This window comes from Corvus kubaryi, unplaced genomic scaffold, assembly GCF_017639235.1.
Source record: "Corvus kubaryi isolate FWS band 111438036 unplaced genomic scaffold, C.kubaryi_AGA036_p1.0 37266, whole genome shotgun sequence".
Taxonomy (NCBI): Eukaryota; Metazoa; Chordata; class Aves; order Passeriformes; family Corvidae; genus Corvus; species Corvus kubaryi.
This window is the reverse complement of record NW_024581081.1, coordinates 7211503-7238285: the sequence shown is the minus strand read 5'-3', so window position 1 is coordinate 7238285 and position 26783 is coordinate 7211503. Positions and strand designations below refer to the sequence as shown.

The 26783-nt window shown below is 38.5% G+C and overlaps 1 protein-coding gene across 1 annotated transcript in view; it reads right to left on the bottom strand.

Moving 5' to 3' along the window:
• DISC1 (DISC1 scaffold protein) overlaps positions 1-26783 on the bottom strand; it is a 189506-nt gene that overhangs the window by 17338 nt on the left and 145385 nt on the right. Inside the window, 3 exon segments of the mRNA XM_042025244.1 lie at positions 579-623; positions 6953-7196; positions 26622-26682. Of these exon segments, the coding sequence (XP_041881178.1) occupies positions 579-623; positions 6953-7196; positions 26622-26682 (350 nt within the window).

Here is a 26783-nt window from a genome sequence, read left to right as displayed (position 1 = left end):
GCATCTCATGTTACTCAATTATCCTAGCTTTCTTAAATGCATGAACTAGGTTCTGGCACATTTTTATTTATGAAAATGGTGTAAAATTACAAACATCCAGTATTTTCATTCAGACGAAATTCCTGTTACTGGGTATTCTGCTGCAGTATGTTGTCTGCTTTTATACTTCAAAAATAAATTCAAAGGTATTTTTAGTGGCACACAAGAAAACAACCTAAGCATAAAGATTTTGTTCCACTCTTAAGCATCATGACAGTGCTACTGTGGGCCTGGCTAAATATTACTCCTTCACCCCAGTGTGTTCATCCTGTAGTTGGTATGTGTTAAAAAAATTAGCACAGGATTTAACTATAAACTCCCTGAAATACTCAGCAATTATGCCATTATTTTCAATGGGAAAAAAGGAAAAAAGGAATGAACCCACTCTAGTTGTAATTGTGTTGCTTTCCCAAGTGCTCACACATTCTAGCAATTTTTAAGCAAAGGTAACACTATAAAAACAAGAGTCATTTGTTCTAATTGAGACAAAGAATAGTCTGTACAATATCACCACTTTATACTGCCTAGGAAACACTTACCTCAGATAAATGACCCTCTGCTCCAAATGAAATGTCTTCCATAACCTGTTAGAGATAAATTATTAAGTATATAGTAGATACATGCTATATAAACAGTATGATTTTAATGGAACTTATAAAAACCATATAGCACAATAAAAAGTTATGTAAGCTGAACAATTGCATCAATTTTCTTCACATGCATGAAAGATTTAAACTGCATCTGTAATGGAGCAGTGGCAGCCACCCAATATTTAAAACTATATTTGAATACATTTTATTAAAGCCTGCTTTGGCTTCCCACTTAAAACCCACAAGGAATACTGCCTCTAAAACTGAAGGACTAACTATAGATTGAAACAAACTTTTCTACCAAGCTCTTGCAGATCTGTACACCATTCAAGAGTCTACAGACTTTTTTTTTTGGTACGAACCCTGTAAATTGTTTTGGGCAGGAGAAATGAGAGACCCCATCAATGTTTCCTATTGGTAACAAATACTAACTATAGTCAGTTCCTCCTTCAAAACTTCCTTCATTAGTGAAGTCTATAAGAAATTAGCCAATGTTTCATTGACTGGCTGAGGAGCAAAGAAATTTGATGTTCCCGATGTTTGATGTCATTGGGAAATCATTAATACTTATCACACGTAAGAGTGTTATTGACAATAAACTGAGATAGGGATATTGCTTTGGTATGCACACACACACACACACACACACAATAAAAGTCCAAAATCATTAATTTGCCATAAAATCACAATTGTTATTGGATACTATTTTCAGCAATCAATCTGAAAAGAGGTTTAAATTTGTCTTGCCTGTAATATTAATTTTCTGATGGTATTTTTACTGCTAAATTACATGTAAGCATTAAGCTTACTGAGATGCAACCCCTACCTAAAGAGCTGGCATTTTTACCAGCGGACACTCCACCCCAGTCTCAGATGCAGCAGAGGGGCACCGTGCTGCAGAGCTCCACATGTGGCTGCCCAGTGAGGATCTGACCATTGTGTACAAGCCAGCTGCCTCTTGCCACTGCCATCCTTTCCAGCTTGGATCAATGCAAGAAACACGCAAACGCTGACTTTCACTAATGCTTAATGCTGACATTTAAAACTAAGATTAAATTTTAAATTTCCAAATTATTTTCTAAGCTCCACAAATACACCATTTAATTAAAGCTCAGATGAATGCACAGTTTATTTAGCTTTCAAAAGGCTTTGTCCTTTACACATTACACGTTTGCCTCCTGGACCACAGGCCATCCCAATGCACAGTAATGAGTTACAGTCTGCTCACAAAGGTTTTCTTGATGCTTGCCACCACTGAATTCTGAAAAATGTTGTATCATGTTCTGTGATAACTTCTTTTTAATGGCAGACACCACATTAAATATTTTTTCATGATGGTCCATTTGGTATTACTTAGACCTTGGTACCTTTTTAAAACTTAAACACATGAAGGCTTACAATTATAGAACGTTTTTCCAACACCAGAGTGATCTTCAGCTGACCCCAAAACATCATCCCAGATGGCCAGACTGAAGTATGTAGAGGAGAGGAAAAGACAGCAGGCCTTACTCTCATCCCTGTTCTCTATCTCTTTCATGATGAAAAAGTGAGAAATTATCTACAAACAATTCTGATGGAACAACTACCAAAAATGCTAACTTACAGAAGGCAAAACTACTGAATTTTGGATTTTACCTTGTAACTTTAATCACCTCAATTTTCTTGAAATCTAGTAGGTGTTTCTTTCCTTCATAGTGATTAAGAGGAAGCACTGCACAGCATGCCAGAGAGCAGAAGAAGAAAAAAGGACAGGTCAGGAACTCAAGCCTGCAGGTGCACGCACACCCATGTTCATGAGGTTACTTGCTGTTAGGAAGGTCCCAGCACACACAAATCTCTCCGTTTATTAGTTATCACTGGTGGTTTTGCTGTTTTTAAAAGCTTTTTATAAACGCTTTTGCTTACACATACATTATCAAGAAGGAAAAAAATAAAGCAAGATATTATAAGGAGTGGAACAAGCAGGCATTAATGTCTGAAGAGAAATGAAATAGTACTGCATATTTTAGAAATCACCCAGATATGCATCTAGCCATGTAGTAATTATCATTGCAATTTCCACCTCACTCAGTTTAAAAGCGTGGCACATTTGTGGGATGAAAACTGAAACTCCCCTTAAATTCTTCAGAGACTTAGAAGAAAATCAAGCCCAAATAAGCACAAAAAGTCTGAAATGATGGGACACCCTAATTTCATCAACACAGCTACAAGCTGGAACGTACACACTTATGTGAGAATTCAAGAATCTGTATCAAATACATTAGACAAGCTGACTGTCACATGACTGAGGGTAGCAATATTGTCTGCAACTTTGCTCCAGTGTTTTTAAAAAAAAAAAAAAACATTGATAGTCTAATGAATTATCTGCCACTGAGAGAAGCACATCTAATTTAAGCAACTCAGAGTGGTTCACAGGTTGATTTTTGCTGGGCCCACTTTATTTAGTTTTCACCAAAACATCATTAATGATGTTTCAACAAGCTGAGCTGCCATTGCATCTGATTTTCATCCCTAGTTAACAGTCAGTGTTATAAAAGAAGCTTGATTTACTGAATTATTTTGGGATGCCAGTCTACCACATAAAAACTGAGGGGAAAAAAAACAATCAGCAGTCTCTTAGAAAGCACAGTTATGAAAACTATAAAATAACTGTTGACAGTTAATAAACCTGTGCTCACATGATAGTAAAAGAACAAATTTTCAAAGAATTTATACCTTACACATTTTTATACCAGAATATGTCATATTTTATGATTTAGTGAGGATATTTAATTAAAAATGATAAATGGCCCCTCTGCAAAGCAGTATCTGAGGATCTAAGAGAATGGCTCTTTCATCTATTTTGCTTTTCTTATTATTGCTATGTTTCTTGTTGCTTGTTTTTTTTGCTTTCTAAGGAAACCTATAGAGTAAGATACAGTTACATGCAAGAAAACTATAGCATACATCAACAAAACCAATATTCACCTGGCACTAGTCTTAGCTCTACATGACACAATAAATAACTGGAGAGCTTCATTTATAGAATTCCACTGTAAAGTAAATCAATCACCTGGGGATGAAATGTACTTTTCATGGCATATATGCACATATGCTATTATCAGCCTTTTGTATATTGTCTTGAAGTAATTAATTCAATAATCTCGAAGTACAAAGAACATGAGTCTTTCCTTCTGCTTCAGTGGCCAGTGGTGCTCTCTAGAAATTCCCTAATGGGGAACAGAGGTTGTAACACAGTTGAAGAGGATAGTCATCCCAGAAACATGGCAACCACAGCAAGCTACTCCTCTCACAGGGGCACCACAGCCTTGTTAAATAATATGAAACCACGTATTTTGACAAATACATGCTTTTCTATTAGGTATCCTCACTTGCTGACAAATGGCTATGAAAAGTTCCCTGCTAATGTACAAGAATAAGTTCTTCTATGGCAGTCATATAAACGGCTAAATTGAGAGAGTAAGCACAACACCACTTTTTTTTTTTTTTTGGCCACAAATATTGAATTATTTTTAAATAAAAAATACACTACCATATAACAGAGCACTTAAATGGCTTCAGAAGTGGTTTGTTTTTCAAGTCCATTTACAAATCAAGATGGATTTTTTCTTGTACTTCGGCACGTTCAAAACCAGAAGTTAGCATGATTTGTGTCAGGTTTTTTGCTTGTTTTTATATTCTCCCTTGTGATGAACTACTAAGAGATGTTAGGGAATAATCTGTTATGGCTCTTCTCTAGAAGTTTAGATACTGTCTGTCACTTCTAATGAGATCCTATCAGTTTTACAACCTAAGCCATTTTTTGGGGGGCAAAACTTCCATGCTCCACAATAAAGAAAAAAATCTCATCTCCTGAAAGTATAAAAGCAGGCAGACCAACCCTAACTCCAGAGCCAGAATAAAGTCGATATGCCAGGGCAGTTTCACTGTTGCAATGGGTTTCACTCATCAGTGGCACATAACTTTGCCTCAACGGTGAAGGCTGCAGGCAGCACTGAAGCAGAGGAAAGCTGTTTGAGTAAGCCATGATGAAATACAGCTGTGTTGCTCAACTCCCTCAAAAAACTGGACAATACATGAACAGCCTCATACTGGCAAAACTGCTTCCTTTTTTTCTTTCAAGTGTATCAGTCCTAGGAGTGCTTTAGGAACAGATGGAGGAGTACTGTTGGAACCTTGGGTTCAGAGAATTTCAGTCTTTCAGTGCTGACAGGCAGTGATCCTCAAAACCACACTGCATTTGACCTGAGGCCTTGGGAAAGGCTTCCCTTTTTATGTGATAGCACTGAGGTTGTTGCTGTGTAATTAAAAAAGAAGTTTGTTATAACACTGGGTGGAATATGTAGAGATGTAGAAAATTTAGGTTTCTGGGATATAGTAATATACATGTAACAAGATGGAGGATTTTGGGTGTAGGTTAGCTCTTCTTTCTTCACAAGCCTGGGTGATCTGGTATTGGTTCAAAAAACCCACAGTGCAGAACATGAATGGTTAGTTATTGGATTATAAGTAAAAAAAAATTAGTTGGCATTCCATAATTGGGTAGTTTGGGCTTTAAAAGACCTTGGAAGGTAGAACACAGGGGCCATTTCCACCTTGTTAATTTAGAGGCACATTCTGTGCAGCTGTACCATAGATAAGAAATAATAAACACCTGAGTCCAAAGAACAACTCTGCATCTCCTGTGTTTCAATCCAAACTCTGAGTAAAAGAACCAAAAGACAGAGGCAGAGAAAGAAAACAACAACAGAAAATTTAATAGAGTACCTCCACAGGTCCTTCCCTGATGGACATTTTCATGTTTATACATCAGCTTCTGAATGGATTTTAGTGCATTCTCAAAATGGAGTTTATTCAGGATACCAGGATTAGTCAGATCCCAGGCAAAGGCATTTACACCACAAAGTTAAAGCACCTAGGTGAAGTGAGCAGTGGGTGAAGTGCATAGTCTTAAGTTCCCTCTATGGCTGATAGAGACAGAGAGGAGATTATCAAAAAGCAAGCTCAAAGGAGGAGCTGAATTGGAAGCACTGCAAATACACTTTCCTGTTCCATTTGAGATATGGGGAACCATCCCTCAAGTCCTGCATATCTCTCCAGAACCAGAAGTCACCTCACTTTAGCTGCCCAGTTGTCATTCTTGGATAGCAAGGTTGATTTCAGGGAAACAATCTGGACTTGCAGGGGTGAAAGAGGTGATAATTACAGCACAAATATCAGGAGTGCTACAGAAACAGTCACAAAATCCCAAACACTCCAGAGCCTCTAAGCACTTTTGAAAGAGGAGCACAGATTTCCATAACCAACAGAACTCCTCATATTAGTTCAGCAGACTCATAAAACATATGAAAAGGGAGCGACGGGGGTGGAATCAAAGCCAAGCTGACCATTTTTAATAAAAATGTTCTCTATGTGAAGTCAGTCTGTAAAGCATTTGCCCTGGGAAAAAACTGCAAGAACTACTGAAGCCCAATATAAAACCGGAATTTTACTAACAAGAGGAGATTGTACAGTAAGATAAGGGTCTGCTTTCCACTAAGTCTCAGCCAGTGCAAATGCAAAATTACGCATCAGATTTCAGAGCAATCCACAGTTCAGTGGCTCTTAACATCAGATGCAATTAAGCATAATTTAAATTTTTTTCAAATTAATTCCATAGTAATAAAACCAACAACTGCTGTTGGAGGGTCTTTTTGTCACAGTGGTGCTGTTGGGTGATGAAGCTTTTTTAACAGCTTGTTTACCTAGGCAGTACAGTTAAAAGACTATTAGATAGTGGTTGATTTTTCAAGCATTCCAGATCAGAACATGAAAACTTAAAAAGAAATTTGTCAAACCTTCTAAGCTTCATGATTTTTTCCTCCTTTTAATATCTATTGGATGCTGCAAGCCTATTAGCATCTATTAGCTCAGAAGTCTTTGACGATTTCACTAAGGGAGGAAACCTAACTCTCTCCTCATGTCAGCTAACAATGATCCAGGCTAACAAGTCAGCAGAACCAACTCAGAATGAAACTTGTCAGTGAGATGAGGAACAACTGATAATTTTGGTTAAATACTTAGTAATTTTTCCTTTAAATCCTGATGTACATTCTGTATTTATTGCCTGCATAATTTCTGCATTTTAAGAAGACTGATGGTAAAAGGAAAAAGGGTTGAAGGGCTTCTGAGAAGCTAATAAGCTATTTTATTCCAGATTGGAAGCCAGATGTTAAGTTCATATTTAACCTGCCCTGCTGACTCGTCACCAAGATTCAACTCCTCCTCTCAAAAGGAAAACCAGCAGTATCCCTTGAAATGCAGCTGCAGACTACTTCAGATACCTCTTTCAGCTCCCTGTGTCTGCAGCAGGAAACAGCACCACGCTCTGTGCCCTTTCGTAAGTGACCTTCTTTTCTTTTTTCAGAATCAGGTGGGGTATCAGCAGTCATCTCCATCTCATCCATTTGGTTCTCTTCTTTCTCAAAAACACAGCAACTGGTTTCTTTCAGCTGAAACCCTTGGATCAACAGCTGACAGGCCTCCAAGTCAGCTTCCCACACTCTTTGGAGCAGCTGGCTCCCACAGCTGAAATAAAAGCCAAAAGAAAATAAAACTGCAGTTCAGGGAGAATAGTTGCTATTTCAAGTAACAGTTGGGGTAAATGCTTATTATAGACAGAAAAATAAAAACATCCAAAAAACTTAAGTACCTCAAATACTCCCACAGAGATAACATTACTATATCAAACTTAAAAGCAATAAAATCATTGCCCTATTACGAAGTCGATGACAGGAAAACCTCCTTGGGTTAAGATGTTGCTTCCAACTGTATGGCAAACATGACGCTTTCTTCTGTTCAGACACAGGTTCAGGGGTCTTGCCATTATAATCAGAGCTTCCTTCACACTGTCAGACACACAGGCCTGTCATCCTGCAGCCACGTGCCTTGGCTGAATTCACTGTAGAAGATTATATGTGAAAAACCACACAATTTACTGTATTACATCAGCTCTAATTTTTGAAAAATAGGTATACTAAATTTCTTATTAGACTAAAATGTGGTTGCTTCAGCACTGGTGAATCAGATTAGATTAAACCAAAATAGTCTCCCTTTTCTTCAGTCTTATACTTTTGAGTGTTGTCCTTACCTCTTACTAACATGCTTTGGTTTCCTTCTACTTTGTTATGCCACCAAAACAAAACCAAAAGTGTTAGTAAATTCAAAATACCAAACTTCTATAAACTCTTCATCCATTAATCATCTCTCAAACATGTACATTACAAATAACACTCCTGAGATCCATCCAAGAGTTATTTCCACCTGAAATAAATGGGAATTCTAAGTGTAGATAGCTTTTCGGAACTGAACACTAACATCACACTGTTTGTAAGTGATGTGGTCACATCTCCACTTAAAACATGTTGTCTCTAAGGAACCAAATGAGTAGATTGCCTGCTACAGTATAGCAGAGCCTGGGATGGGACTCAGAAGCAGCTCTTCCCATGGCAATACACACTTCCAGACAGATTTCAATGTTAATAACGGCAATTTTTTTTTCACTGTTCTTTTTCAAATTATATCATTTACTATATAATTGTGAGAAATTATAAGTGACTTAAAAGAAGAAAAATAACCATTTGATTTTAACTTTTCTGACTAAATTAAATACCAGCTTATCTTTTATCCCAGACAAAGGATAAAGGAGCTGCACTTCTCACAATGAGATCATTAATCTAACACAAGTATGTTTTTAACTCCACAAATTCTACAAAATGCCAAGCCGTAAAAATCACTCAGCAATATATTGAGACTGAGAGCAAAATCAGGCTTCAGAAGCTGAGCTATTTGATCTGTGCTTAAGAGTCAGTATATATGTTTATTGAAAGCATAATGCAGCATGGGGTCCACAAATTGGTCTCCCCCAAGGAGTTCAAAGTATCACTAATTAGAAAGGGAAGAATGCTTCACTGGATTACATGTCTGTGTTCCATCCAGGTAGCATTTCACTTACCAAGCCAGAAAAATAAAATAACCCCCACTGTTTCTCTACTTGTCAATCACATTATCATAGTTACACAGTCAAAACATTTTCCTGCAGACATACATAAGCTCATTTACTTGCTTTTTGAAAATGCTTTTTTGCATCTATAGACAGCTTATTATTAAAGGCTAAAAAACACTCGAGAGACCTAAATCAGAATTTGCAATGGATAACTTGTTTTGGCTACTTAATTTAATGAAGAGCTTTATTGACAAAATTAGGGCAGAGAAGGTGATGTATGCAGTATTTCACAGTGGGGAAGATGAACAGCATGTATAATAGTACAGCATAATGGTGCCTGGGCGGCTGTTATTTGGCCATGACTCAGCACACTGGTCAATGTGGTTTTGTCTGTGTCTAAGTTTTAAACACATTTTAGTAATCAGCAATTACTGAACCTACTGCTAACAGATGGCTTTTGTTTGAAGGCCATCATGGTCTTATCATGGTATCTTTGTAAAACTGATACATCTTGAGCTAAGATGCTAAGATGTTATGCTGAACTTTCCAACTAAAACCAGTGAATGCACATACACTTAGATACTCTGAACATATCTAAGCCCAACATAAGAAGGCTCCACCTTTTAGTCTGTATTTTGGAATTCAGTGCCTTGAAGCATTCTTCAAACACACTTTTGGAATGAAAATTACTTTAAAGCTGCAAATAGCTAACACAGAGACATTCCAAACGATTATTAAAAATTATGTTGTCCCCAGCACACAAAAAAACTTTAGCTTTTACATCAGGTGTTAAAATTAAACTCAATTGAATTACAGAGATTGGCTTATTCATTTTCAGTCCACTCTAAAAGTGCATTTGCAGTCTCCATGAAGCCTCCATGGGTGGCTGTACTGAACACAGTGAGATTTTTCAGGTATGAAATGTTTCAAAATGATGGATCAAGTCTGGATGAGATTTTACATTATTCCTATACTTATAAATATTTCATTATGTATCAACACCTCTAGGTGTTATACGCCTGTATATAAGTATCAAAGTGGCATATGTGGCAAGTTCAATGAAGGTGTCTGGAACAATCTGCTGCAATCCACAACAAATCACAATCCATCAACCATTTACATAGACACAAAGCATGCCTTAATCACCTACTGATTCTGAACTGCCAAGAGTCAGTGCCAGGCTTTGTACAAACACCAAACACATTACAATAACGGCCTTTTTCCCAAGGCAACTTTTAAGTTCCAATCAGCAAGAGCGAGGATACAGATGAGGATGTTCAAAGAAACACAGTGGACTGGACACGGCACGTTAGTTACAGTACAACAGTTTAATTAGTTACACAAGTAACTGATTAATCTAAGTGGTGTCAAGAACACTGAGGCTTCACAGTGAATGAGTATTTTAAGGATTTGTGGGAGGTCAATGAAACATGTCATTACATATCCAAGATCTCCATCCCTTCCCAAAGGAATCATGTAAGAACAAAAGAGATGCTAGTATAAGAATACAGTGGGCAAGTGATTGACACCAATGTGGTTTAACATCTACAGAGGAAAGTCAGCCTTTTCATATTAAAAAAAAACCAAAAAAACTGAGTAGGGAGTGTAAGATTGTGAACAGCCCTGACACTGGAAGCTAGTATTTAGTCTTAATGAGACAGAACAGAGGGAGTCAATGGAGAAAAACAAAGTGAAATGGAAAAAAAGACAGAATTGTTCATTTTGAATGAATGAGAGTAGGACAAGACTACTTTTGTCAAGTCATGGCCAGGGAAACTGATGGTGAAGTAAGTGAGATGCAAGACTCTACGTGAGTAATTTTTTAGCTGCATGGATAGCTGGGACAGGTTTTACCTCAAGGATACTGTGCAGAAAAGAATCTACAAGAGCAGGCCTAAGCTGACTTGAAGAATGGCTGAGACATCCACAGCAACACAAAAGGACGCAGCAGACAGAATTCTGCATTAGGTCAAGCTGATGATGATGAAGGAGCTGTCAGAGAAACAGAGCTGTTTATGGGCAGGAGGAAATGGATGTAGAACAGAGAGGCTTATCCTTGAGTCCTCTTCATAAAGTGGCAATTGACACTGTAATTACAGTTGCCTTTACTAAATCTCAAGTAGTTTTACTGGAAACACAACCAGGGTAAAAGGGTAAAAGAAGTAAAAAAGGATATCTTCCCTCTACTTGTGATGTTGGGTGAAATTCATGTCAAGAGACATATCCAGCAAGGGTTCTCTCTCTTGAGCTCCGAAGAACATTGCTCCTCTGCCTTTTGATGAGGAGGATTTTTTGATGAGGATTCTGGGAGGTATTAATGGGGGCTCTCTATGGCTCTCAGCACAACATTATTCTAAAGCTATTTATAGTGCTAACTGGAACTATGAGAACATGACTTTTCTTTATTGAGGGCCCTGCATACATACAAAAGGCACATTCAGTTCCTGAACATTGTGGTCTAAATGAAAACATGCCTGTGTAAAAATAGAAATAAGATTTTATATTAAACTCTATTTAAAAAAAAAAAACCCAAACCAAAACAAAGTTCTGCAAAACCTCCTCAAAAGCATATTGGAATCAACACAGGAAGATGTCACTAGTTGTAATTCTCATCATCTATAGTTTTCAGGAATGCCCCTTGGTGAGTGAATTGTTACGAGTGGTTTATAACACCCTGAGGTCAACGCTGTGTGTTGATGAGGTTGCTTATTTCAAGGGAAATCCCTGTAAGAACCCTCGGATTGAAAGCCAAGAGAGTGAGACTGAAGCTAAAGGGTTACATAGTAAGACAACTATTCAGAAACTGCATAATCAAAAGGTAACTTAGGAGGGGAGATCAACCATCATTAAGAAGAGATATTCCAGATTACTTCCTTTTAATAGGTGAACCACATTAAGGTGCAGATTCAGGAAACCATGTACTTATCTTCTCCCAACACCTGGCACATATTTTAACTCTGCATTCACTGACCCTAAAAGCAGTTTTCTCTGACAAAAACAGCAAACAAAATGCAATAAAAATAGTCTGGCAGAAACAACAGGGATTTTCATTTTGACAATTTAAATGATTGGAAACTTTTGAGGCTTGCATAAAATGCCAATGGGAATCAAAAGACTTTGTTCAATATCCCCATTCTTTATTGAACTATTGTACAAACTAGGGAAAGTTTCTCTATATTTTGGTCACTTGCTTCTATTTATATTTTGCACCACAGGGAAGGAATGAGCTCTTCTCACTCAACATTTAGCAATGTCTTTGTTTCCTTTTCTTAAGGCAATAGCTGTGCAGTGAACAAAGGAGACAAGCAAAAGAAAGTATCCTCTAATGATACTTAGAGGAAAAAAGGCAACGGTATTGCTTCGCTCTTAGTAGAGCCTCCCCTTTTTATTTGATTCATCATACTAATTCGCAGTAATGCATTAATTAACTCTTCTTATATTTAACAAGTATTTACTACTTCAGAAATATGCTTTACTTCTCTTCTTCATTTAAAAAAAATAGAAGTTTCCAGCCTGATCAGTTCTTGTTCTTTAACCTTTATATTTATACAAAGGTCATATAATTATATATATAAGGGCTGTTATATTTTAAGATACCGACAGCCAACCTGTGGAACATACCAAGGACTACAGTGTGCCAATCAGTGACTCACATGAGGCTCCTGGGGGAAGGAGGCACATAATCCAGTTTTCCCCACCTGACTGGTGTGCAATGACAGACTGATAAGGGAGAAAGTACAAAGAAAATGTGGACTCTGCCCAAACAGCAAAACTTTTGTTTCCCCTTGAGGCACCTGCACACTAGAAAGTCACCTTCCCTAAATATCTGAAATCAAAACCTTTTTTTTTTTTAACCCCCTTCTTGCAAGTCTCCCTAATCCTATAAACACCTTCAATGTAATCTCAATTTCAGAATTCAATTCCTTGCATTGTGTCCCTCCTCTCCATTCTCCACAGGAGCCAAAAATCTAATGAACTGACTTCGTATGATTCCAATCGCGTGGCTGTCTCCCAGTGCGGGAGACATTCTTCCTACTCCCTCATTTCAAAGCTCACTGATAACCCTTGTTTGCTGCTCAGCACTATTATCACATTTCTCCATGTGAAAACAAGACTCACTCCCAGAAAGAGACTCCACATATTCCCTCGTCAGATTAACAACCTACTCTACCCTGGAGAATAGCTAAAACTCCCAGGCAAAGTCTGAAGCTTGCAGTCCTTTTTTTCCCCTGGCACAAGCAATAGCAGCTTGCTTCTCCAACCTTGCCTTCTCCTCTATAAAACATACAATACTAACTACAAAACAACAAGTAGCTCTCCCTCTTTAAATGTGATATTTCACCCACTAGAGAATATTCTGGACCAGAACCACAGAAGCCCAAGAAAGAAATCCTCACAACCCCCATCTAATTTCTGGACTTTTGTATCTTCAACACCTGAAAAATTTGCTCTGGGCTGACTTTTCTAGTATCTACACTTCATAGCCACAGTCAAGTTCTCTGCACATCAGGCAGATTCAAAAGACATCCAGTGCACCCAGACAGGATATGACAGTGCAGCACAGAGGTGAAGACACCACTTTGACGCAGCTGGAAGAATGGGTGATGGCAGTGGCTCTGCTTTCTACAGCATCCCAGGAGCAGAAGCAAATGTGCAGACAGGGGCAGATTTGAGGTAAAAGGAGAGCAGAGCCTCCAAACCAGCCCTCAGTGTGGTGGCTATGGCATCCACATCTCAGGACAGAGTAAATCTGGAGGCAGAGCACCTGGAACCAGATATCCTGTGTCCTTGTTGAGTGATCTAACCTCCACAATACTGCTATGGAACACCCACCACAGTCTTTTAAGTTGTGTTGGGATTAGGAGCTGAAGTGAACATGTACCATATTCACTTCAAGCAGCATCAATTTCTAAACATGTTCCAAACTTCCAGTACTTCTTGGCTTGGTGAGCAAAAAGAAGAGCAACAGTTCAATTCCCTCCTTGCTCGCATCTGCCAAATTTCAGACCAGTCCTAGTGGAGAACCCCAAATACATTCAGACACCTGCTCGTCTGAGATATTTAACACTGTAGACACCCTATGCCCAGCATAAAAAACACTTAGAGAATGGAACTGAAGTGTAACACTATGTTGAAAGGAACAATGCCATGCTGGAAGGCGACCACTTAAACACTGCACTGTCTTCTTCGGACAGCTGCTGCCTGTTGCATGGTCCTTGCTTCTTTCACATCTTTGCTTGCCCATATCTGAACTTTCACTCCAGGAAAAGTGTATTTCTGTGAGTCTGGGAGCAGGGACAACTCTTTCAGTTAAAAACTTCAGTCTGTTCTTCACTGCCTCTGTTTTCTCCCCCTCTCTGTTCTGTTACCCAGAAGGTAACCCTGCCATTCTATTACTTGTGGTAGCTCCAGGTAGTGTCTTTAGATGAAGACATTTTGTATATATGCATAATGAGGCTACACCACCAATTCTATAAATTGTGTAATTAAGGAAAAAGCATAAACATTCTATTATGATGGGTTCTAAGATTTCTAAGGAATTTTCTCACATCTCACAAAAGCTATTAACTTGAACCGCCTTCATATTTCTTTAAAAAATTCCTTTCTGTGCAGAATTTTTCATAAAGATATAGAGATACACTAATAACAACAAATATGTAAATTCATATAAAAATACATGGCCCCTCACAGTAATCTCAGTAAACAAAAAAAACAGAATAAATATATATCTGCCAATGTTTTCTGCCAATGTATTTTTAAAAATTAACCTTATCAATTATACTCATTATCCACAATTTTTTCCACTCAGTGAAACATTACCTACTGCATCCAGGATACTGAAGTTTAGCACTGAAATCTAAATCCAATCTGCTAAGAATTGACACCTTTTCTAAAAAAACCCCACCCTGATACGGCAACTTAAGGACAGAGCTATCACCTCGAATTTTATGTGGAATGTACATATTTTATGTCTGCTTTTTGTTTCCTGAAAGGCCTGTTAAAAACAATATTTCTAGTGCTTAAAACCAACAATAAACATTTGACTAGTGTTATTAAAAAACAACATACCACACAATATCAAACAATACTTTCGTCGTTTTCTCTTCAATTCTCCAGCCATTTATTTTACCTGGCGCAGAACTTTAATCATGGGCTGTCATCTTTTTACCAATATTCAATGTCATTGCATTATACTTAAATTATCTCCACTGGAAACACAAAATTACAGACTGCTGCAGCTGATGGTTTTCGCTTCAATTCTTAACACAGGGTGGATGCAGGAACAGGACCAACATGCCAGGTGCAGGAAATTCAGTAATTTACAAGGGAAGAAGGAAGGCATCTTGTTGAGAGCATTTATAATTCAATTCTGACCCTATATTTACTTTAGAGTTTATTTTTACTGTATTACCTAATCTATAATGTAAAAATTTACTACCTGCTTTCAGGGCTATTTATTTCTCTTTGAAAAAAGGAATGGTCCTCTGCCCTTACCTCCACTGAAACATCTATTACAAATAATCTATTCTAAGACTAAAAAACTTAACCTTGATAGATGAGGAGAAAGCTACCAGGGAATTCTTCTTATTAAGCAGTTCACACAAAGCCAGCTTCTCAAACCTAGTTTATCATTCACCTTATTCATAATCTGATAAAACACCTTCAAGCTTGGTACTAACTCTGATAATTCAGTCTGTATCCTGCTTGCCTTTGGCTCCTGCAATAACGGCAAAGCCCCACAATGTCATTAATTTTGGTTGGATAGGAATTGCTGGAATAAAATATTTTTTCTGCACTATTTAATATTTGATCCCAAATTAGATTTAAAGGAGAGGCACGAATTAGGCCCTGATTTTGGAAAACGTGTATCTCAGTATCTATGTATTCCTCTAAGCCCTGTTCAGCTGAGCTGCTACACAAGCTTCAATACTTTCTTGAGCTTGAACTCCACAAAGCCTCCAACTCTAGTGACCTCCACAGAAATGGAAGTCATTTAGTGGCTTTCAAAGTCACCACCAGTTCTATCCAAGAGAATACACTTGTTTCTAAAAGTATGCCACAGGAAGAAAGCACAGCATTTGCATTGAGGCCACATTCTCAGCTGCCACAAATCCACACTGCTGCAAGAGCAGCAATGGCTATTTATACCAAGAGAAGAATGTGTTCTTATTGCAAAGCAATTAGAATAATGAGCCTGATCTCTTATTGCTTATTACATTCTCTGACCACAGTGCTAGGAAGCACATAGAAGGAATTCACAATTCTCCTATCATTTTTATTCACCTCTCTTCCCTGATATCAAACAGTTTAAAATATAATTCTCTGTCTGAAAGGATGAGAGATTTAGACTTTCAGCATCAAGGGAATTTGGGAATGTGAATCATCTTGTGCGCCACTGACCAAACAGGAATTAAGCATACATAATGATTAAAAAACAGGGCAAAGAAATAACCTTTTAGAAGAGGTACAATTGGGAGAGGTGATACATTGTTATCATGTAGGAATGTACCTTGAAATTCAACTTTTGTAACCAGGACACACCTGGAAAAACGAGAGCATTGGCCAAATACCGATGTCAATAGCCACGTGCTTACGGAGTTCCTCTGAAACATCCAAGGGCACCATATGACCTGCTGTAGTTGCAGAGTCATGTAAGTTCAGGAGCCAAATCCTGTTCTGGATCAAAAAGAGCAAGAGAAAGGGCAAGGTCTACAGGTCCTCCCTGGCTGGACCCTGCTACCTACAAAAACCCTGCACTGCTGCTGACAGCACACTTGAAGCTGCTGGGCCACACGTGTCTCCCCAGACTAGCACAGTACACTTCCAGGAGTAAGTACATTAATTAATGAAAGCTTCCAAATGCTAGCAGGAAAAACTGTCCCAGTTGTATGCAAAATAGAGCTACCCTACATCTTCACACTTATGCTATGCAGATGGCAATACTTTATTTTCTACTTGTTTAATCACGATCAAGTTCCTATCTAATTGGCCAGCCAGGGCTTTGTGCGAATTATCACCCAAAGACAGAACAGGAGGATTTAGCAGCACTGGTGGAGAGCAGGCAGAATGGCGTCAGGCATCCATCCTCATCTTCCTTGACTGCACTACAGCCATTACTACTGTTGATGGCAATCCCACTCAAGAGAGATGACTAAGCCTCTGTAATTGCACAAACTGGTTTCAAATCTTGTCTTCAGGGATGCATTGGAAAAGAGTAGCAGTAAGAAAATACACATCCACCTCTGAACACTTTTCTTGCCAAGTTCAGAAGGGAGAAGCTCTTTTTCACTACATGTATTCACTTACATGCAGCCACCAAGAGCATCTGGTAGGAGAGCAAAAGCTAAATGCCATGGACCCAGAGGTGACAAAGAGCTTTGCTATCCCTCCCTTCCCTCACAGAGTCATATCTTCACAGCTAAAATGGGTTGAGGTTTGCATGAAATCAGCTCACAGAGAAGTCAAAGGCAGGGCAGAGCTGGGCAAGGCACAGGTGATGCTGAAGGGCAAAGAGAAGCACTTTGAAGAGTTTACAGTTATTTTTCTCAGTAAGACTGGGAAAAGTTACATAAAATTATTGGAAACAGTCCTCTGTGTAAAGGGATATTCTTTAATCAATTTCTCAAACTCAGTCCCTAGTTTTCAGACTGCCTCTCACCTAACACTACTACACCCTGCATGTTTTCCTTGTTATTTGAAGGGAATGATGAAACCACTGTCCTTTAGGTTGACAGTGTCCAAATTTAATTCCTCAGCAGCTACAGCACACTGCAAATACATCCTTATATTGTTGATCTTGGATTTTATTTTCAAATTCCCTCTGAAAATTCTAGGATGAGGTCAGTGGCTGAACATTCTTTGTGAAGCATAGTGGAGCTGTTACAAAAAATATTCTGTCATAGCCAAAGCATTTTTGCATAGGAAATGGGAAACTATTAAAAGCAAGCCACCAAAGCTCATTGTATCAATCTTCCCTTCATTAATGCAAGCATACGTTAGGACCAATATCTTCAAGAGAAATTGTATAGGCTTCCAGGTCCAAAAGCCAAGAACCTACTCCTGGGAAAGAGGAAGGATGTATGACTGATGTCAGTCACGGTAGACATTTAATTCATAAAATGGATCCTCTCCACACTGAAAAGTATCACCAATTAACAAACAAGCAAAATTATTAATATGAATTTTAAACTCTTAATCAAATTCACATAATTCAAGCAAGAAGAGCACAAGAGATTAGGGAAAAAGATAAGAAAAATGTTACTTCAGCTCCAAAACAGGGAAATCTCAGCACACCAAAGCAGCAAAGTGATATAGAATTACTTACTCTTGACAAGGCAAGGGTTTGCAGCGGAGGACTACTGTGTGTGCTGGTTTTAGCTGAGGTAATTTTCTTCCCAGTGGTGAGTATGGGGCTGTGTTTTGGATTTGTGCTGAACACAGGATTGATAATACAGAGATGCTTTTGTTATTGCTGAGCAGGGCTTGCACAGAGCCAAGGCCTTTTCTGCTTTTTCTACTGCCGTGCTGGGGAGAAAGTTAGGGGTGCATGGAAGTTGGGAGAAGACACAGCTGGGACACGTATATAGACCATATGACATCATGCTCTATATATAAGTGGGGGAAGAAGGAAGAAGTGGGGCATGTTTGGATGGATGGCATCTCTCTTCCCAAATAACTGCTGTGTATGAGGGGGCCCTGCTCTCCTGGGGATGGCTGAACACCTGCCTGCCCATGGGAAGTGCTGAACTAATTCCTTGTTTTGCTTTGCTTGCGTGCGTGGCTTTTACTTTCCCCATTAAACTGCCTTTATCTCAACCCATGACTTTTCTCACTTTTACCCTTCCTGTTCTCTCCCCGATCCTGCTGGTGGGGGAGTGAGCAAGGGGCTGCTGTGTGGGGCTTGGCTGCTGGCTGGGGTTAAACCACAGAATGTGACACTAATGAATTTCAGCACAGTGTTGCACTCTAGCTTTGCAGGCATGACTGACCAGCACCAGAACAATGCAGCATAAGAATAGGGCATAAAGAATAAAACAAAATCCTAACAAAATATACAATTACTAACCAGCTAGAGAGGCTGTAAACTTTCACCACATTTCCTTTTCAAGCAAGGGCAATACTTTATGTTTTTAGAAGGGGAGACCCAGCCTTGCCCTCTGACAATTTTTGCTATGCTAAGAATAAAATGAATGGAAGACAAAGAGCCTAGAGGGAAGAAGGGCAAGATTTTCCATGAATAAGCAGCAAAATCTCCTGTCACCTTGTCTTTGACAATGCTGCACACTAACTACTGAAGTTAATTCAGTAACTTGGAAAAAGCCCTGGCTGAAACCTGAATTAATATGGACAGGGAGTTAGTAAAGGCTGTTCAACCATGTGCTTTGCTTTTTCCAAAGCTCTGAGGCACTGGAAACTGGCCTCAAATCTGACCTTTTTTTTTTTTTTCCCCTAAAAAGATTTAGTTTCAATGCTGAGAACAGCTAAAAAGAACAGAGCTTTCTGCTGCTTCTTATCAAACAGTACAGTCACGTGCCACAGTTCCCCTACCTCCCAATTAAAAATCAGTATTTGTGACCCAGTGTCTCCAAACAGGCAAAATACCAAAAAAATAAATACATACATATAAAAGGGGGGGAGGGGGGGAAGACAATAATTTCCGAGGTTTTAATTCTTGTGCCCTTCTTCACTTATCATCTTATATAGAAGCCAAACAGCTTTTTAAAAATGTTATATGTAACACATATACATTGGTGCAGTTTTAATTGTCTACTACAACTTAAAGTGAGGAAGTAAATTTTCTGTTACCTTCCCTTCCCCCAGAGTACTGTGGGGCCCAAAAGCCTACCCATCTCCCTCCACACCTTAAACCAGCAGATGGTTCCCTAGGATATAAAACAAAGTTCTCCTCCCCTTGAAGCAAAAAATTCATTTTATCACTGCAAATTCAGAAGATTCCTGCTACTGCCACACAGTAGATTACTGCTACAAAAGACGTGGTGGGTTCCATCAGTGGAATTATCTCCTATCTTGTGGATGCCACAGACAGAAGTAGTAATGGGGGTGGTTTTCGGCTTGGTTTTTGCTTTGTTTGGGGTTTTTTTTTAAATACATTTTCTCACTTGGTGAAGGAAGCCGATTGCATTCTTTGCCCTCTATTTTTATTGCTTGTGCAATGTGCATTTCATCTATAGATAGATATTAGTCCTGCCAGGGCTGAAACACAAGTTCAAGGCTGGGAATCAAGAGTTCCATCCTGGCACAGACATGAGTTTATCAAGGGATCTCCACTAGCACACGCCACCAGATAACACTGACGATAAAATGCACATTATGCTGCAGAAACATGATTAGAAACTAATCTGCTGCACTTCTATAGAGATGATTTCCTTTTCCACACCCTGTGGGCATTAGCTACATTTTCCACAACCAGAAATGAAAGGCATAGTGAAGATTCTCCCCTTTCCTCCAGACCCAGTTAATCTAGGCTAATCCACTTCTGTGAAGCAATACCATCAAATTTCTTCTGACATTATTTAAATTTACTAAGAGCTTCCAAGATACTATACTTTGTCAGGAAACTGCAAACATTTTCAAATACATTGCAAGTGATCGTGAAGACAATAAGGATATTTAGTGAGAACCTGCAGTGTGGTCATGCAGCCTAAAACAGCTTGAAAAGTAATCTAATGTGGTTTAAAGGTGAGAATAGGTTTTCTGTGTAGAAAGTGCTTTATTATATTCCTACTATCCAACTTCCCCCCGCTCTATGATGCACAAAGGAGATAGGCAAAAAAAGGTGTCCCAAGGGATAGAGTTGGAAACAAAGGTAAGAAAAAAATACACGAAGTGGAAATGAGACAAGACCAAGGAAGGAAGACAGAGGAGCCACAATAAAGGAAAGAGCAGGAGGAGAATCAGAAAGTCCCCTTTCTAAGATTGCTAACTTCAAGACAGGGCAATTAAAGAACAGCAAATAAGAAAGCACACAACATTTAAAGCAGAGGGGAGAAAACAGAGCAAGAAAGAGGTTCACATTTTTCTTCTTTGTTAATTGGATTCACCACTGTGGAACTTTGCAAAACCATTTAAAAAAGAAGATGTATCTCCCAAATAAGACTGGGCCAATATAGCAACCAAAAAATTACCTGTAATTTATTAACTAACACACTTAGCAGTTTGCTTTCCATTATTCACAGCTCCTTTGATTTGTGAGTATTTTGGGCAAGTAAACTTCCCTCACTACAAAAGTACCAAAAGATCCATTGGATCTTGCCAAATTTCCCCTCCCCTATAGAAATCCATTTAAAATGCTACTTTCATTCACAAGTTCCTATGTTCTTGTTACCAGTTACATGGCTGAAAGTGATAATTCTTCAATCCATGGTATCATAACCTTTCCACAGCAAAGTAAGTAGTATGAGAAGAGTTGCTGTTTTCAGGCTGGAAAAGAATATCAGGAAAACATGAACCTTTAAGAAACAATAGTCCTGTTTTCATGACAGCCTCTCTCACGCAGACAGAAAAATAAGGTAACTGAAACAAAGCAGATGTATTGTTCACAACAAGGAGAACGGATTGTCCAAAGTAAAGTGTTTGATTGTTCCCATGAGAGTTTGGTGACACTGCAATGTGTTTTTCACTTTACTGAAACATGAGAAATTATTTGATGGTGGTTGAAGGCCTTTTGGGTACCCATCAGTATGATAAAACTACACAGTGTGGTCGAGAGAGACTGTTTTACTCTAAAGAACAGCAAACCATGATTTAGGCAGAATGCCTTCAAATGTCACTGGAGAGTGCAAAGATTTCTTCCAAATTTATGAATCTGGCAAGTTATGTAACATATTCACTTCAAGCAGCATCAATCTCTAAACATGTTCCAAACTTTCAGTACATAAGTTAATCACACTGAGCCTAGTCCCGCAGTCCTTTGTTGTAACAGCAGGCAACACAAGTGATTCCACTGCCATCCAAGGGCATTTTTTCACAGAGATAAGGACCACTCAAAAACAACAGCTTGAAATCATGAGCAAACAACACAGTTGGGGAAACTGCACCTATATAATCAATGTTAAACTAAACCACAAAATATTCCATACAGACAGGAACAACAGAGAAAGAGAGCTACAAATCTGCCAGGATACACAGTCCTTTTGATGTGTCCTGAGATCATCTTTAAGACCATCAGCAGTATGAAACACTGTCTTTCAGTATGCTGTGCTATTCGGAGCATTCAAACCCAGCTCTGCTCCCAAAACCATTTCTGAAACTTAGTATGTTATAAAGGAGACTCAAGACATGTGGTATGTAAGCTAACAATGAATAATAAGGGAAGGCAATAACTTTTAAGACTGTTCATTTTCACGTAAACTGGAATGTGATGTGGTGGCATTTAATCCTGACCTGTCCTCTTATGGCATGGGACTCTCAGAACATTGGATGTCTTGCCTGAAGGGACAGGATCTCAGTGAAGATGACATACTCAAATGCATTAAAAACACTGCCTGCATGAGAAACCCTTGTTTCTGACACAGAATACATGCATGCCCTAGCAGCCAGAGCAACCAGGCTGCAGCCACATTTGTTCTGAACTAGTCAAGTGACATTTGGTTGAAATGCTTTAAAAAAAAAAAAATCACAGATGAGACCGGGTAAAACAGACCTTGTGCTTGATTTCTGCTGCTTCAATAAATGCAAGTTGCCTGTATCACACCAACCATCTTAACACCTCAGTGAACAAGGAACCACCTGGATGAGCACAACTTACGTGCTGTAAGTTAAGACTCCACGACATTTTCCATACCATGTACCCATGAGTGCAACTAAAGGCACCATTAATATGAAAACAAACATTGTTGAACAGAAAATTAACCCAAGACAAACAGCAAAAGAGAGTCAATTAAAGAAGAAAGGTTTTGCACACATTTGCAAAGTTACCTGGTGCTTTATCACTCAACAATGGCAAAGTAAAGTCATTGCAGTATTGCATCTTGTTATATTTGTGCATTTCCCCTTTCTTGCAGAATAGCACAGAAAATAGCTCAATAAAATACCTTTGTGTAATTGTCACCAGTTATTCTTGAACAATATTATTCCCCAAAAATAATTTCATGATTCCTATCTGGGAATTAGGAAAAGCCACTTAAAAGCCCTGTTTTTGTGATGAATGGAAGTCACAGCATAATCTTTCAAGGCCTAGAGAACAGTACAATCACATTAAATTCCCTCAGCTCAAGAAATGTCATCTTTACATCAGCTAGTACAAAAAAATTGTTTCCAGCCTGAGGCAGCTATGATAAGGGATTTAGAAGTCATCACCATGTGGGCCAAGAGATATGAAGGAATGCATCACCGCATATAAAGTATCTGCTGCTCAGAATTTTGGAGCTAATGTTCTCACCGCTGTGTATGACTTAGACCAGCTGGGAAGAAGAAAGGGACTAAATGAATCACTAGAAGGATCTAGTATTTTGTCTAACCTGCATTTTAATACTCCAGCAGCAGAACTGTTGGTAAGCAAAATAAGATCAGATCATTATCCAGCAAGGGAAGGGGCTGTAAGGTCTCTTGGAAGCACAGTAGAAAACACACAGTCTTGGGGGCAGGCAGGCAAAGATGACATTTCAGTCCTATCTGTGCACTGCTAAGATACTACCAGCAGCTGGAACAGCCCTCAGCACAACTGAGGAGGGTCATGGGTTACGCAAAACTACCGCAGACCATCTGGCACTCCCAAGTATGTCTGTGCTGCTCCATAGACAAGAGGGAAAAGCTTTTGGAAAGCCTTACTCAGCAGCCTTAGCACAACAGTCCTCCTATAGCAGACATCACAGTTTCTACAACATGACATACAGCCACTAACAGCTCAAGATGAAATCTTTTATGGCTTTACAGCACTCTCTCCTAGGATCAGCTCGTGACCCTCACTCATTTACATGACTTAAGCTCACTTATGGCAGAACTTGGTGGTTCTTGAAAGAGTTGGATGGTTGAAGTACATTTTATTTATGTTAGTGATATAAAGTGCTAGCAGAGCCTTCACTTGGTGTGAAAACAAGCGAAATAAAAAAAAAAAAACCACTTTCTGTGGAAGAACAAGGGTCCCACGAGAAGATGCTCATCTGAATTTCAATTATCTATATCAGGCAATTACTGTAAACTTCTCCTGTACAATCCCTCCTAAACGGCTCAAGTGATGAGCTGAAGTTATCCACGCAAAACTTCTTGTACTTCAGATATTCAGACATCCAGATGTCTCTGCTGAACTCACTTTGGTTACCCTAACTCTGACCACTTTTGCACATCTTCTGTTTGTTAACAAAAGGTAAGCAATTTGCAAGGTCTACCATGGAAGAGATGGCAGTGGTACTTACAATCTCAAGAGAGCAGCCAATGATTTAATGTATAAACTTGAGGAATGGTTTGATGTATGCTGGTGACTGGGAAAGAGACAGCAGCAACATTATTAAATGTGCTATTTGTTCATTCTTTTCTTGGAGGATATTGTCCTCAACAACTGTCAGTCCACTCTCAGAATATAACCCATACTTTAAATAAGGAAAAAAAAATGTCAAGCAATCTGTATACTTAATGGGTGGTTTGCCTTCCTTGGGGTGAAACTAACAGATACTGAACATATTTCTGGGTTTTGTCAATGCATATTTTCCCATTTTTTCTTTACGTACAAGGCTATCAAAAGAGTAGCATTCCTAATGAAATGTGTTCTATTAAGCTACCCAACAATGGATGCATTTTTTAGGTCACAGTGAAAAGCATTGCACTTGTTTTAAAAACCAACAAACCAACAAACAAAAAACCCTAAAACCCCCACCTCACCAAAAGGTGCTCCAGCAAATAAGCTATGTTCCCCTCCCCACCCTCCAACCATTAAAAAAAAAAAAAAAAAAGGACAAGAGGAATATATTCCACACTAAATAAAAAAGGTGGGTGGGAGGGAAATTAACTGAAAAAACTGATATTTTTTAAACCTGAATCTTCATTAAAGCTGTTTCGTTATGAGTTTTCTTCATTAACTTCCTTTTCCTTCTGTTACAAAGTGGTCAAAAACAACATTTCTGAGAGTTCTGCTTTACTTTGAAGCTGTATCTTAAATTGAAGGGTTCTGAATCTAGGCTGTTTCTATTTGAAACATTACCTGGCAAAATTATATATTTCATCTGGAGAAAAGCTTTAGAGGCTTATTTGAATTCATGCTACCCAGACTTGATCCTCTTTTGGTTTCAAGAGCATCCCCAAAGGCGCATCCATGAGCCAGATGCAAATTCTACCTCTGTCTAAAATGTAATCTTAAAACTCACTCTTTAAATTTTCCTTAGAGACTCTTTCTTTAGCTTATGATATATATAAATGAGTAATCTGAGCATCTGTATGAAGACTGAAAATGAGAAGCTCTCTCATGTTACTGCTCTAAGCAGGGGCAGGGTTCAGGGAGGCCTATTGGGCTCTTGCTTGCTTTTTCTTTTTATTGCTCAAGCTGTAAAGATGGTGCAGCTAACTACTTAAAGACCAAAGAATGTATTAAAAATAAACATCTATAACCACCTTATTAGCATAAAAATAAACTATTTTTCAATACATCGTATCTTGGAAACTTCTTTCTGATAAAAACATTAAAGGTTTTCTCTTGCCATCAATTTTCAAACAAATTCTTAGCCCTTAATTACTTGAACTATTTTTAGACTTATTCCATTTGCAGATCTTGGAAAACAAGTTCAGGACTGAATTGTCACCATCTGGTACCTGCAAACTCTATCTGATAAACCTCTGGAAGGAGAAACAAACATACAGATTCTCCAAGTATTTAACACTTAAAGAGAAATTTACTTCCTTCTGAGAGCCTGATATGTCAAATTAAATCCATACAGTCTAGAAGCATCAAAACATGTTGCTATACTTTATTTTTTATTGAAGAGTATGGTTTTCAAAAAGGCAGCACACAAAGTCCTTAAGATGTGTCTTAAACTAATGGACTGAAGTATATGGAGTAAAAATGTTATTAAGAGAGGGCTAGGCAGCACACAGACACAAAGCTTGATCTTCAGGTCTCTTTCCATCATTTTTAATTCAGATCTGAATATCTTTTAAATTTAAGAGTTGAGTAAAATAAATATTTCTATATTCAAAAGTATGAGTGAACAAAACTAAACATATAGAACCCTCTCTTTATCAATACAACAAAAAAAAAAACAGCAAGGGCAACAATTTATTAATTATACCTGCTCAGTAATGGAAATGGAAGCGGTGTTAATTTGGTGGATTACATTTCATTAAGACACAAACTCCAGTTACAACCCATGAAAGCCTTTTTCAATACAAATACACTCATTCAGGGCAAAGTTCACTCACTAGAAGATTCCATTACAACAGCAGTGTAGTATTTGCTAACCATATTTCAAGGAGAAGCTGAAAGTCAGAAGGGGTCACCTAGAACCCCCTTCACACAGCAAGAGAAGGAAATATAAATGTTAGCGTTTAAAAAAAAAAAAAGCATAAAAATCTGTAAATTCTGCATTAGGATTCAGTTCTTAAGATATCTCTATTGTTGTCTTGGTTTGTATTTGCTCTCCACAATACCCCAAATAGGCATTTTTCCAAAACTGTTACACAGACTGTCATTACTTGCTAAAGATGTACAGAATTCTGGTAAGGGATTCCTTGGCCCTGATCAGCACTGGGTTTTGCATAGGAGCAGAAGGGTGATTTTTCACCCAGGTGTCATATCCCCAATACTTCAGGGTTTCTGGCTGGACCACCACTGCTCCAGAGCAGTCCTGTGCACTGGAGAATGCAGTGATTCTTTCACCTGCACCCATTGCCAGGCTGCTGAACGCAGCCATGAACAGAGCTCTTAACACAATCAGTATTTCCTACTTTGAACTATTTTTGGTATTATTCTCATGCAAGTTTCTTAACACTTCTATGCATATCAATGCTGCATGTACAAGCATCTTTAAGATTTCAAAGGGTCTCCACAATATCATCCTTACCTATGTAGTTTATCCTCCAGAATCTCCATGTACTTCTCAGCATTTTCTTTTACACTGGTCACTGCAAAATAAAGGTCAAAGTTAGGTAACAGTATAACTGTACAGTTTCATGGGGGTTTTCTTTTTTAAACCAACTCATCTCTTACCCACATATTTTACACA